This window comes from Bos grunniens, chromosome 25, assembly GCF_055505025.1.
Source record: "Bos grunniens cultivar Pamir isolate PY7600 chromosome 25, Bosgru_T2T1.0, whole genome shotgun sequence".
In the NCBI taxonomy this organism is placed as follows: Eukaryota; Metazoa; Chordata; class Mammalia; order Artiodactyla; family Bovidae; genus Bos; species Bos grunniens.
Genome location: NC_141189.1, coordinates 25130061 through 25145433, shown reverse-complemented (window position 1 = coordinate 25145433; position 15373 = coordinate 25130061). Strand labels below are relative to the sequence as shown.

The 15373-nt window shown below is 42.6% G+C and overlaps 1 protein-coding gene across 1 annotated transcript in view; it reads right to left on the bottom strand.

Moving 5' to 3' along the window:
* Positions 1-1781: 1781 nt before the first annotated feature.
* GPR139 (G protein-coupled receptor 139) overlaps positions 1782-15373 on the bottom strand; it is a 46539-nt gene continuing 32947 nt past the window's right edge. The window contains exon 2 of the mRNA XM_086376814.1: positions 1782-6130. Coding sequence (XP_086232940.1) covers positions 5196-6130 — 935 coding nt within the window. The 3' untranslated portion in view covers positions 1782-5195. The remainder of the gene's footprint in view (positions 6131-15373) is intronic.

Below are 15373 nucleotides of genomic sequence, written 5' to 3'. Positions count from 1 at the left end.
AGTGGAGAAAAATATTATGTTTCTGCCATTCACTAGGTAACAAAGCCCCATAGACAAGGTAATGCCTCATGCAGAGTTGGTCAGATGGCATCTTTCTTCCCTGTAGACTTGTTGTGCTCTTTTTGAATCAGAAAAGTTTTCTTTCTCTTTTTCTGGCATGACGGTGACAAATTCTCTCAATAAACCCAGGAAATTCAGTGTCTATTTATCCCATAGACATGCAACTCTTATCCCCCATGTTGTGTCTGGCAAGTACTCAGATTAATTGTACACCCTCACAGAGGTTGAGCCATCACATTTAACCAAGTGTACTACTAAAAGGATGATTATTTAGCAGTTCAACCTCCTTCAACTCACTTTTATCTTGCCTCCCTGAGTTGGTGAACAAAATTAATGAGAATAACGTGGTCATGCCTATCAGCTTCTGTTTGCAACCTTTTTAGCAAAATCTTTGCTTTTTTGTACTTCCCTCTCAACTTGTAAGTTACTTTCATTCTTCAGGTTGATGCAAAGATAGGTTATGACAATAGTTTGTCGGTGGCTGTCAGAATTGATGGTGGTATGTATGGGAAATGCATAGCTAGTTTGAGAGCTGGGGTTAGGATTCCTGATAGAGTCAATGAAAAAAATCCTACCTCACAGGGAAAGGTCAAATTAAGTGTTTTAATTATGATGCTGTTTAATATATCTCATGCTTGGATGACCTGTATTTGAAGAGTTGGAAAACTAGGTAATATACCCAACTCTAAAAAGGGCACAAAAATGATGTGAACTTTGGAAGGGATGAGTCAGAATCTTGCAGAGGTGCAATGAGGTAGAGTGGAAAGGATAAAGTGTTGGGTGACTTGGGTTCTACTCTGGACAAATCATTGATGTCTTTGGGCCTCGCATCCTCGCCTGTAAGAGAATGTACAATGGAGGCTCTTTTTAACTGTACTATTAATAATTATCATCCCATAAAGTATATACTAGAATTACTATTAGCCCTGTTTTATGAAGAGGAAACTGAGACTCCAAAAGATTGAAAACATTGCCCAAGGCTACACAGCTAGAAAGTGGTAGAGCCTGCAAAGTTGTAGCCAACAATGACTCACTCCAAACCTTGGTTTCCTGACCTTGAGAGTGTCTGCTTACCTTGCAGTTACCTGGGAAAAGTTAACTTTTACACCACTTTCTGCATGAGGACGATATTTCAGAGGTCTTCAAGGACTTGTTCAAGGCAACCCAGATAGTATTTGGAGAAACAAGGACTTGAACTTGTGACCCTCTGACTTCAGAGCCTAAATTCTTAGCCGTTCTGCTAGATTTCCACCATGGTTATAGCCCTCCCTATCTCAAAGTTGCCTAGGGGATGTTATCAGAGAGAATTCAGATTTACTCCCAGTAAGATACCTAATTTAGGATTTAAAAAAATGCTTGTTTATTTATTTATTTGGCTGCATCTGGGCTTCCCTGCGACACGGGGAACCTTTCGTTGTGTCTCACGCTGGGTCAGTAGTGGCAACTCAGTAGTCGCAGCGCTCAGGTTCTGGAGTGCGCAGGCTCAGTAGTGCAGCGTGTGGGCTTAGTTGCTTCATGGCGTGTGGGGTCTTAGTTCTCTGAACCTGTGTTCCCTGCATTGCAAGGTGGATTCTCAACCACTGGACTACCGGGGAAATCCCTAGTTTAGGATTATAGAAAGCAGAGTTCAATAGTCTTCAATTCTGGAATATACCTGGATAACCAGGGGCAGGTGGGACGCAGATTTCATTCTAGCACCAGCACAAAGTATAAGGAAGATACTTATTTCAAAATTTTAATTTGAGTTCTGCCATCTCTTGAGCATATATGCATATACGAAACCCCAATTGTGCACCATATTAGAATTTATTATAATACAAACAAGTCCAAACACAGTATAATATCTAATTAAGAAAATATGAACATTTACTATTTTTTTATGGTAACTTTTTTTCTCATTCTTTGAACTGGAATAACCAACATTAGAGTCTCTTATTCACTTCAGATAGGCCCCTCAGGTTGGACCAGTGGGCACCAACTGTGCAAAGTAAGTTTCCACTTGCAGAGTGTTTGCAAGATGGAACTTCGTGCCTTCTCATGGTCTGTCTTTTACGGTTTCTTTGTCATCCTCCTTATTTCCTTCCCATTAGGCAGCTCAGTCCTTGAGTTGTTCAGTAGAAAGACACAGTGTGTACATGTGTAGCATCACTGCATGTCCAACCAAGGACACAGATCATACAGGAGGGACGCTAGTTAACGTCTTTGAAAGGGGCATCACAAAAACCTGATATAAGGCAATTGCTTATGTGCCATCAACAGCAGCTGTTTATGTGACAGGCTTCAAAACTCAAAGCTATATTTCCAAAACTGGCCTCAAAGAAAAGGCTTAAAAGTTTGTTTTCTCTTTAAAAAGCTTTTAAATTTTGTCCACAATTATTACTATAAATAAGAATAAATTAAAAGTCCTTATATTATTTGAGATAAATTTTAGGAGATATGTATCAACCTAAGCCAACAGGCATTTGTATGCATGATAACCAGAAGACAACTCCTCATGGACTGCCTTCAAAAATCAGACCTCTTTTAAATATTATTGTATCAAAATATAAAATACAGTCAGAAGGACAAGAGATCAAATACTAATTGGTATAGCCTCTATTATTAAGAGAAGTAATAAATGAGTGTATGAGGAAAACATTCCAAATACACACTCAGCTTTTACTTTTTAAACATCAATAATTAATTTTTACACACACCTAAAAATGTGGAGCAGAGAGCACTGAGATCCACATACATATTTTTCATCTTACATTCATTCTCAAAAAGGAATTGCTTAACCATTATAGATATTGCACAGTGACTCATTCATGTATAGCTCAAACTAGCATTTTTCAGACCTATTGTTTAAAAATAAATAATCAAATAAATACTTATATATATTAGGTGTAGGTAGCCTTTGGTTCATTCACAAAGGGGTGTGATGGAGTCATATCATACACACAGTTAATGAACAGGTACCCGACTACACATGCTTGGCAAAAAAAGAAACAGAAATGCAACTTAACGGGAAATCTGCCCATTCTCCCACACGATGCACACTGCCCTGGGGAGAGTGTGACCTGGAAGATACGAATCTGCTCTTCCCTCATTCAAACTTCCATGAACATCTTTTAGTGGGAGCACCTTGCTGCACCAGTGTGATCCTAACGTTCTCAAATACAATGGAGTCACACAATACGGTCTCTAAATGTAAGTCAATTCTGTCCTGTCTTCAGTGGAAGAAACAGCAAACTGTTCCAATGCTGGGGTAAAAAAAACTTATCTGAGTTAGGAATTTTAAGGGATAGAATATGGTCTCCAACATGGATCCTTCCTGAGAACTTTGCAGAGGTAACTTTGGCTCTGCCAGATTTTTTCCACTGACTTCAGAACTAATCTTTGGGTGAGACGAGACTCTTCTGCAATCATTTAAACAGAGTAGGAATTAGGATCTTTAGGGTGAACGTAACCTAAAGTTGTACTGATTTGTGTACTGAGTTGTGCTGAGGGTATTGGCTGAAGTTTCGGGATTATGTGGCATTGGAGCCTTTTCTACCCTGCTCATTTATTGCAAGTTCCCTTTAAAAGGGTAGATGTGTCTTCCAATTTAGGGACAAAAGTGCAGTAAAAATCCAGCCCGAGGAACCAAGTGTTTCAAGTGGACTCTCTGCTTTTTGTTGGGTCACCAAAAATATCATACAATTCCAAAATCATGTTGGAATACTTCTTTCAGAACAGGGATAACTTCAAATACTGGTAATCTGGAAGAAGGTTAAAAAAAAAAAAACTGAGAAAAACTCCAGCATAGATTTTTCTTTCAAAACACACCATGGTGTACACAGGAGCCTAATGTATTCAAGTCTGTGTGTATGCACACATGAGTGGTAATTCCCAGGGAAACCTCCATTAATTATACCCTAGAACTGTTCTTGCCTTGTACAGGCAAGGGAAGAATAAATAAATTCATATTGTATTATTTTGCAAAGGATCTGGGTTAAATAGCATCACTGAAAACTGGCACCACCCTTTTGAGCCATGTGCATCAAAGGGCAGACATGCAGACAACATGGGCACCTTCTCATCACCATTTGCGACCAAATGGCAATGCCAGCTGGGCTGCGGGGTGGAGCTGAGACTGCCTCCTTTCACACCTGGAGAGCTACTGTTCCTGACCCTCGAAAATTAAATCCAGTTCAAAAGTCACTTCAAATAAAACAGTTTGGTGAGGGCTTCAGCAAGCAGGGTGGCAGGGTTGGCAACACTACACATAAAGGCTTCTCCAGGAAGCTTGAGTGGCACAGCAAGAAGAAGCTATTTCAGTAAAGAGATCATACACAGCTGACTCAAGGGTGGATTGAAACAATGGCAAGAGTGGGCTTATTTTTTGTTTTTCTGGGCTCAAGAATTCCTCCTATGGCCCTGCACACCAGGCAGGGTCTTTGTTTTGGAGGTGTTAGATAAAACCTATACATGATGGCAAATAGAAAGACTGGATCTTAGACCCCTGAGGGTCTGAGGGTCATGGTTATGTTGGTTGGAGCATTTTCACAGAAACTCTGGCCAGAGTTTGTGCAGGATTCAATCCTCCCCTGCCCCCTCAGTGTCATTCTGCAGATAGGTATGTCAGGGCCACTTCAAGACCAAAACCCTCCCTAGGACAAAGGGAGCCTTGGACAATTCCCGAATCGGTCTGCATTGTTAGCTGCTGGTAACAACACAGGGAAATGATGGATGATCTCAGTTCTCGGAAGAAGAGTGTGGGCTCAGCTATGTGTTACTGTGGCTTGATGTGTCAGGTAAATGAGCAGTTCCCAGTGACTGGATGATGCCAAGCTTAAGTCCATAGACTATTTCTCTCTGGTGTGTCCTTACAGGCAACAGGAGAATGACACAACCTTCAATGACGTCTTCAAGCTGGTAGAGACTTTTGCTGTCTACATGACTCGGTGGAAACAAATGCATAAATGAAAACAAGATTCAAGCTTTTGTTGTTTTTCTCCTCCATCTTTTCTCATCTACCAGTCTGAAAGGTGCTCAGTCTGTGGAGACAGGAAATCAGGTTAGCACTCTTAAGGAGAGCTCTTCAGCCACAGGATGGGCCACATTCCCATCTGGCAATGGATTATGCAGAGGCACTAGGTGTCAAACCTATGGGGTCATGGGGATACTTTTATAGGTTTTCCATTTTTGTCATACTGGTACACCAGCATCTTGATACAGTGTGAGTTGGCCGGTGAGATCCAGGGGCTACTTGTTATGGAAAAGTTATGGTTGGTGTAGAACTGAACGGGTTGCTTCTGGCACTTGAAGAAGGCCTTGAGAGTAGCGGCTGCCATGGCGCGGAACCGCTTGCTGATGAAGCAATAGAGGAAGAAGTTGATGGCCGTGTTCAGAAGGGCCAGCATGTTGGCAACATCGGACATGACGTGCACCAGCCAGCGGTTCTGGATGGGCGTCCCGTAAAGGTGGTAGAGGATCATGATGATGCGTGGGGCCCAGAGGGTGGCAAAGATGGAGGTGATGGTAAACAAGATGGCAGTGGTTTTCCCCGTGGAGTAGCCACGGAGGCGAAAATTGCTCTTCCTCCTGAGCTTGTACACAATGATGGAGTTCAAGATGAAGAAGATGGAACAGGGTACCAAGTACACAGTGAAGCAGTGAATCCAGATAAGGACATGATGCATGGACGTGCTGATGTAGTCTTCAGTCCAGAGGTTGGGCCACCAGTAGTAGGGGATACTGGTCAGGAAGCAGGTGATGTAAACACTTACGATGACTTTCCGGGTGCGGGCTGGGTAGGAGAGCGTGTGGTACTTGAGCGGGTGGCATACTGCAATATACCGGTCAATAGTTAATGGGACAGTAATCCAGATGGAAGTGTGGATGGATGAGAATTCCAGCACTTCTATGATCTTGTCGGGTACCTGAGGCATCTGCATGTTCAAGATGAAATCTTCCAATAGGAAGTCCACGAACACAATGAAAAAGAGGACCAAGATGTCAGCAGCAGCAAGTGCCAAGAGATAGTTGTACGAAGACTTCTGTCTCCTAGCCACCAGCTGAGAGAGGATGATCACGGTTAGGATATTTGCTGTGGAGAGAAGAGAATCTGGTTTACATCTGAAGCAAGGTGACTTTATTGGTTACTAGGGGCCCCTTAGGAATAGTGTCTTGGGCACTCCCACGGAAATCAAAGGGACTGAACCCATGTTCTTGAGGGAAACTTCTGCACTGCAGTTGCATCTCATATAAACATCCTGATACTATATGACAAAATTTCATGTTCTCATTGTACTTTGTCTGTCCTCACGCAGTCACAACAGTGGTGCTGCAGTTGTCCTCATTTCTGAAATGAAACTGAGGTTCAGAGAACGTAAGGAACTTGATTAGAGTCAAGAGTTAGTAATTCATGTGACAGGAAACAAACTCAGATCTCCTAATCCTTAATCCTGTGCTCTTTCTTTCGTCTGACTTCAAGGAGGATATGGGGCTGGAATGGCATTTCCTGTGCTCAGGTAGGAGATTGGACTATATGACCTCTAGAGAATCTTTAGAACTTAGATTTTAAGACCTTTCCTTTGTAAGTGGGTTTAGAATGGAGAAGATTATGACCTTTAAATTATTTTTTAAATAAATTATATTTATTTTTAGAATAAGTAGTCTATACACATGGTACATAATTAAAGTTAATATGAGAGAAAGATAAAATTTCCTTCCACTCTTATACTCCAACCACCCAATTACCCCTCCCTCAGGGCAATCATAGTTAAATAATTAGTGCTTTACATGTCTGTGTAATACATGTTGTATATAGTTTTGCAAAAAGAATAGTAATACATTATTTTTCTGGAGATCAGAATTGTTTTGAAATGCATCCACATAATTTCTGATCAATTTTAAGAAGCAAATATCTCTCTGAGTAAGATACATCTGCAAAGTCATTAGGGACTCATTCTAAAAGGATATCCCAATGGATAACATCTGAAAGTCATTCTACACTTGACTCTCATTAACTTACAACCAACTCTGAAATTTGAACATTGTTAATCATAGTTTTCAGAGAAGGCAATGGCACCCCACTCCAGTACTCTTGCCTGGAAAATCCCATGGATGGAGGAGCCTGGTGGGCTGCAGTCCATGGGGTCGCTAAGAGTCGGACATGACTGAGCAACTTCACTTTCACTTTTCCCTTTCATGCATTGGAGAAGGAAATGGCAACCCACTCCAGTGTTCTTGCCTGGAGAATCCCAGGGACGGGGGAGCCTGGTGGGCTGCCATCTCTGGGGTCGCACAGAGTGGGACACGACTGAAGTGACTTAGCAGTCATAGTTTGCAAACAAGGGTCTCAGAGAATTTATGTCCCTTGTTTGAAGTGCAGTGGCAGGGCTGGTATCCAGGGCTGTCTTTCTTGCATGCATCTTTAAAATTATTTCACAATAGTTCACAAGTGAAGATGTAGTATACACACCCTGGCGTATTCATTACTCAGATTAAACAAATGTTAACATCTTGCCACATATGCTTTAATTTTGTTTTTAAAGAAGGAATGATGCTATATTCACAGTTGAAGTCTTCTTTGAAATTGTTCCAGCTCATCCTTTCCTTCTCCCATTCCCTCCCTAGAGGCAGCCACAGTGCTGTTGTCTCTGGGGCCACATTTGCATAATCTTAACTTTCTTTTATGCAGAACCTGCCACTCTACATGATGCTGTTTTTCACTCAACAAGATGCTTTTGAGATCTATTTTTACTGATACATGTAGATCTGTTTGACTCATCTTAATGACTATAGAGCAATCCCATTAATAAATTTGCCAGAATTTATTTATTCACTTATCCATAGACATATTTATGCATATACAAACGTATGTCTATATATGTCTCTATGTATATATACACATATTGCATAGACATATACATCTAGCTGTCTACAGTGTATATATATACTGACATATTATATGGACATCTATATGTGTATATATATACACTCACACGCATTTAAACTGGTTTCAGGATTTTGCTCTCACAATCTGCTATAGTTAATACCTTGATATGGCTCTCCATGAGAAGTAGCTACATGTGAGAGTTTCTCTCAGGTAGTATATACATATTAGAAGTGTGTTTCCTATGTTTCAGAGTATGTGCACCTTCGCCTTTACCGGATATTGCTGAACTGCTCCGTAGAGTGGTGTTACTAACCTGCACTCCCAGCAGTAGACTATGAGTGTTCCAGTTGCTCATGACCTCTCTGTACTTGGCATTGTCAGGTTTTTGATTTATTTGTTTAAGTCTGTGCCATCCTTGTTCTTGTTCAAGGCACTTGGAAATTACATTTTGAAGTGGTGGAGAGTTAAGGTACCAATTATATTAATTATCCAGTATTCAAACCCAGGACTAATACCCAAGCTCAAAACCACTTGATAATATCAATACTTCTAAACAGGGGTGGGAGTACCATGCAGGTATGCTACACCCTGTATAATGAAGAAACATTATAAGTAAACTTTAAGTCAACACCTAAGAAAAGAGGCCCATTAAAGCAAAATTCTTTGTTTTATTAATCCTGAAATTTCAAAAATTTACTTATCCAGCTTTGTCTGACTTTATGGCATATCACGTTCCACTTTGTTTCCAGCCAGAGAAAAGTGATTTCTGTTCTCTAGGTTGCCTCTGACTTAGAAAAGTGCCATTATTTCTCAGAACCTCTTTTTCCATTCATTAAATAATGCCCATGCTCTCTCTCATGTCCCTGCTCTGCTCCCGCCTTATAAGGGGGGACAGAATGAATAAATGCTGAAGTCTCCCCAGAAAAAAATGTCATACAGTCATCCTTTAGTATCCACAGGGTATTGGTTCCAGGACCCCCCTGTGATACCAAAATCTGCCACTGCTCTAGTCCTGTGTATAAAATTGTAGAGTACAGATGGCTCTCTGACTCTCTGGGTTGCCATTCACAAATACAGAGAGCTGACTGTATATATTCTGCAGAGAGTGACTCTTCACCACCATCTCTTACTTCTTCATCGAAACCTATTTGTAGTGTGGTGCTAAAAATCTTTCATAACTAAACTCTTTAAAAATATTCAAGCTCCATCTAATTAGTCCTTTAAGCCAGGCAAGTCATCAACTTCAGATGAAATTGCCAGCTATTCATATTTGACATTTCCTTAAGTTCCTAGTAATTGCATCTCTCGAGAAACTAACCCGCAGCCATTGAGTTTCCCATTTCTTTCATGCAGGTAGTTTTGCCCCCAAGGCAACATCAAGAACACTTAAGACATCCTTGGGATGAGAGAGATGTGTGAGCCACAGAGACCCAGAGGGGAATGGAACAGTGCCTGTGTATTGATTTTCTGAAAAAGAAATCAGAAAGTAGAATTTTCAACTCTTAAGGTTTGACATTTGCTATAATTCCTCACACTGAAAAATCCTTTCATTTCCACTGTGACAGTTTTTTCCCCAAAGAAAAGGAGCGGTGTTGACAGGCCCTGTATTTATAAAGGTTGAATAAGCGAAGAAACCCGAGTCATCACCACCTGAAATTCCATTTCTTAGTTTTTTCCTCAAACTAACTGGCCCAAGAATCTGTTGTGTGGAAACCCAACCAAATCCCATCCAAGCAAGTCCCCATGAACTTCATGATCAAAATGTCAATGCTTCTAAAAAACAAATCCTTTCTGTCAATGTTGTCTTTGGACAGGTTTAAGCTCCTGGGTAATATAAAGCCCATGTTTTGTGATTGCAAAGCTTCTTGGTTATATTATTGGGGAGATTCGTTTCCTATACTTTGCAGCTTACCGTACACAAATTTGAGAGGATTTGGGGAACAGCTAAAAGAACAACACAGGTCGGGCTGTCAGACCCCACCACTGGACGGTTGACTGGAGCAGAGGGGAAGGGTCAAGGTCTTCCTGAGGTATTTTCTATGTCTATGAGGTCTAAGAGTCCCTTCAGATTCCTCAGAAGAGCCCTGACTGGGAGTTCTGAGTTTACATCTCTTAATTCTGCTACATGTCTCTTTTTTTTGGTCTTTGAAAATTATTTTTTTCAATTATAAAAGTAAAATATACTTGTAAAAATTAAACATATCACTGCATAATAATATTATTAGCTCACTTTTATTGAACATTTATTTTTAAGCATCTTACACACAATACTTCAATTTAATCTTTACAACCACCCTGTGAGGTCATAACAGTTATCTGAAAGCTTTGAGGCTCAGAGAGGTTATAAGTAACTTGTTTGAGGTCACTCAGAAAGCGAGTGGTGAGCCAGGACAGCCAGGCTTTTTGTCTCCTGCATTTGTACATTTAACTATTACATCAGACCCTGGAAAGTGAAAGTCTGTCCAAATCCTATTTCCTAGAAATATTACAATATCTAGTTGCTTAGATGGCCCTCAGTGAACCACCTCCTGGTATTCATGCCTTTGTGTAGTCTCTTCCGTTTGATTCAGAGTTGGTCCCGTGACTCCCTTTTAACCAGTAGACTATTGTGGGAGTGACATTGCGCAAACTAGACTGTAAGTTTTTCAAAAGAATACTTGCTTTGGGAAGCTCTGTCTTGGAGTCCAACTGTGAGAAGTCCATGTCACTTGCAGAGGCCATGTGTAGGGACTCTGATTGAAAGCCCCAGGTGAGTTCATAGCTGACATCCAACACCAGTTGTCATGTGAGTGAGCACTCTTGGATGTCCAGCTCAGTGGAACCCCTGATAACTGCAGTCCTAGCTGCGCCTCTGCTGCAACTGCTAGAGACCTGGAGCAAGAGCCATCCAGCTGAGCCCAGTCAGCCTAAGAACCAGGACAAACAATCCCAAACTGTTGTGTTAAGGCTCTAAGTACTGGTTTACAATAGTTTACGATGCTGCAACCAGAACAGAGGTTAAGCATTTGGTGTTTGTTTCTCCAGGATATTTATATGCCTATAATTATAAATATAATTAGTAATATGATCATCACCGCAAAATGAGATCATACACTAATACTGTCATGCAAGCTGGTTTTTTTTTTTTTAATTAGAAATTAGAATCTTCCTATGTCAACAATAGAGAAGGCAATGGCACCCCACTCCAGTACTCTTGCCTGGAAAATCCCATGGATGGAGGAGCCTGGTAGGCTGCAGTCCATGGGGTCGCTAAGAGTCGGACATGACTGAGCAACTTCACTTTCACTTTTCCCTTTCATGCATTGGAGAAGGAAATGGCAACCCACTCCAGTGTTCTTGCCTAGAGAATCCCAGGGACAAGGGAGCCTGGTGGGCTGCCATCTCTGGGGTCACACAGAGTCGGACACGACTGAAGCGACTTAGCAGCAGCAGCAGCATGTCAACAATATTCATGAAATATTCACCTATGGATGGACATTACTTGTTTTATTATTTTGGCCACTACAGAGTTTTGGCTACAGAGTTTTTATTATTTTGGCCACTACAGATGTTTACAAATATATAAACATCTTTGCATATTTCTGTGGAATAAGTTCTCCAAAGTAGAAATGCTGGTTTAAAGGATAACACATTTTTTCTCTTCCCCTCTCTCTCCTTCCTTCCCTTTCTCCCTTTTTGCTTTCTTCTTCCCTCTTTCCCTCCCTGTCTGCCTCCTCTCTTCCTAAAGACAGCTAATAGAATTTGTAAGAAGGAAAGGAGCTCAAGTTGAAGCTACAAAGAGATTTAGGTTAGACATCAAAGAGCACTTTCTGACTGCAGTGGCAGTTATGTGAACTAGAGCAGGCCATTGATACCACAGCTGTTTGGTCCATGCAGGTCTTCCAAAAAGAACAGAGTTGTGTATTTGGGCTGATTAAATTCCTGGGATTACCTTCTATAAATCCTCTCTCTCTGCATTCTAAATCATGTTCTTGTGAATTTCCCAAAAGAGAACCATTCAACCCTTTCAGCCACCATCCCCTGTGACTTAAATGAATCCCCCTCTCCTTCAGATGCCCATGTTTTGCACTAGAAGAGGCAGTCCACATGTCCTACAGATACAGCAGGACCCCTGACATTGTGAGCAATTCTGGTCATGTTATTTATGTGGCTGCTGGAAGGTACCTCAAGGACAGATTTTTAGGAAAAGCAATTTCCAAGTCCTGCAAGCAAGAAATCAGCAGTGTCCTTGTTTAGTCAGCTGTGGGGGCTGAATTGTGTGATGGGACATTGCCTCTTTTGGGCTGTCACTTTCCTACTGTTACCTTTTCAATTACAGATCTTGGAGTGGAGAAAGGGGAAACAAAATGATGCTAGCTCTGGAATCCTGAACCAGGCTGGTGCTACTGCCCTGGTTCCCTTGTGGTGGGGAGGGCACCAGGTTGATGCATCTAGAGGGTCCAGAAGAGGAAGGAGGCATTGTTTCCATTGCAGCTGCCACACCTGCGATGCAGAGTATCAGGTGTGTGGTGGGGGGTGATGGGGCTCAGAGCTACACAACTGATGCCTTCCCCAAGAAGTACAGCTCTGCAGTGTTTGATGATTATAGTGCCCTGAGTGCATGGTGGGCCCAAACCTGTGGGATGCAGGGCCAGGGGGAGTATGACCCTCTTGTATACTCTCCCACCCTTAGGCCAATGTCTTTGTCATCTGTGCCTCCACTGCAGAGAATGTGTGGCATCAGTGGCATCCGGAGGTGTTACCACTACCCGGAGGTGCCCAGCCTCCTGGTGGACATCAGGGAAGACCCGAGAGCCCAGCCTGATACCTGTGGCTTCTCAAGGAGCAGAGCAGACCCATGCTGTGTGCTAGGAGGGGGGCTCAACTTGGCGGCAGGACAGCACTCAGCTTGGGACATCCCCTGCCCCAGCTGAGCCTAAAGGACAATTCTGAACGTCCTGGAGGTGTTTCCTGAATGCCTTTAAAAAAGGCCCACAGGAAAGGGGCTTTGGGCTCTGCTCCACGCCGCTTGGGAACACCAGGTACTCTTGAGAGCTCAAGGTTGTGCCCCTCCCCAAGAAGCAGCCCGGTGCCCCTCCCTGTTTTCCCACACAGACACTGCTGCCTAGGTGCTGCGTCCTCTCAGGTTAAGAGCTTTCAGCTGTCCTGTCCTTAACTGCTCCCTCACTGCTCTTCAAACTCTTCCCTGCTCAAGATGCTCTCTCCTTTCCCCAAAGAAGGAGCCACAAAACCCAAGGAAAACAAATGCATCCTAACCTACCCCCACATGCCCAGGCTGCTTCTGCATCTGCTGACTGACTCCGCCCCCACCCCCTCTGGGCCTTTCCCACCCCATCAGCATCAGGAAAATCTGTCTCCAGTGGGGGTGGGGTGGTGGGGAAGATGATGCCGACAAGACTTGGTATTCAGTTTTTTTGACCTCTGTGGATGGTGTCAGGAGGTCTTCAGGAGGTTGTGCCCTCCTGAGGGCTCCTAGGAGAGGAGCAGGAAAGGGTTTCCAACCCCAGGCACTGCCTGCTGGCCAGTGGCCATCCTTGTTTCCTGTTGTTCCACTTGGTTCAGAGCAGAAGCCAGGGAATGTGGAATGTCCTTCCTGAAGTTGGTTGTTAGAGGCATAAAACTGACTGTGGCTGGTGGAGTGGAGATCAGGTCGCGGGGCCCCACCTCATAGGAAGGTAATCCCTGAGAGATGCCTTCAAGATTCCTGGAAGGGCCGTTTGTTCCTTTTGCTCTTTACAGGCTAAAAGTTGCAAATCATAGTGGAAGAAGTTATGAAGTAGAGTGACTAATCTCCCTGAGCCTCATTTCCTACATCTGTGAATTTGGCATCAATATAAATGATACCATCATAGACTGATGGAAAGATAGAGGAAATACAGTGTGTAAAATGCTCCCAGAACATGGTGAGCACTCTGTAAATGTTAGTTGTTACTTTTCACATCTGGCCTGAACACACTGTTCAGTTCAGCAGACAATATTGAGCTGGAGGCCAGACCCCGTGCTGGAAGTACAGCTGAATAGGAGAGAGTCCGAGCTCTCAAAGAATCCATAGAAGAGTCCTGTTTACCTCTATGGATCATTCTGGGCATTACAGTCCTGTCACCTTATCTGGAAATTCTTCATTCCCAATCCCTCTAGCTGCATCTGTATTTCACCTCCAGCCTCCTCTTTGTTTCTCTGTTTGGTGGAGGAAAAACATTGTGCTTTACTACTTGATGATTCAGTTGTCTCTTCCGTTCTCTGAAACAGCCTCTGTTCTTTTTAAATTCTAGTTCTTATTTTGATAGCCCCTTAATTTTCTTTGTAACTTTACTATCATGTCCTTCACTGTTATACTACTTGTCGCCACACATAGCATTTGAATGTATTCTTTTCAAAGTAGGATCAGTGTTTCCTGCTTTCCTTGATTCGCTCTAGGATCTCATGCCTAGCATGAGAGCAGAGCTTGAGGCAGGGATGACAAAAATATTAAATCTTCAATTGATTGGTAGGGGCTGCTGGGCACCATATTGAAACTTTCCCCAAAATCACACCTGTGTTTGGTAGTGCTGTGATGGATTGGTGATGTCTGCCATCATGGGAGAAAGAAAACAAAAACGCTGTGGGGATTTGCCCTGAGGAAGTCTTAGGACCTGGATCCATGGTGCAGCTTTCCTTTCCCTCAGAACTTAAGGAAGTAGTTGTTTCCGGTGTTGACCAGGACTAGTTGAGACCTAGCAAGACAACCCACTCCAATATTCTTGCCTGGAGAATTTCATGGACAGAGGAGCCTGGCGGGCTACAGTCCATGGAGTCACAAGAGTCAGACACAACTTAGCGACTAAACCACTGTCAACCAAGCCTGCCTTTGCAGTTGCCTAGTCAGCAAGAGCTAAGATGGCTGCCACCCCAGGCCAGTCAGTCTGACTCAGGGCAATGGGGAGAAGGGAGTCAGCATCTAGGCCAAGGGCCAATCAGTTGGCCTTCTCTTGTCAGTAAAATTGATTCTGGCTTTTTGACCAGGGGCAGCTTCTTTGGGTAACCACAACAACTACTAGATTCTCAACTGGGAAACCACATTCAAGTTGGCCAACTACTCAAATGTCTCCAAACCACACTTCTCAGTGCCAAGCTTCATTGTCTTATGACTGCCATATATTGAGCATCTACTGTGTGCTGGGTGGCTTTGTATAGATGAGATGATTTTATGAGATTTGCTGGTGAACATTTTTACTTTCAAAGTTATGCATTTAATTTAAATGGTATTAGAGGAATGTTATTTTTCCATTTAGGGCAGTGATCAAAGCCTGTGTATAAAATAACTTTATTTAAAAAGTGAGTTGATTTAAAGAAGTATATAAAATGGCAGTGCAAGCATTCTCTGATCTCCACTTTACAAATGAGGAGAAACTAATATTCAGGAAGGGTGAGCCACCTGCCCAAGATGGCACAGCTGGGAAGTCTAAGAAG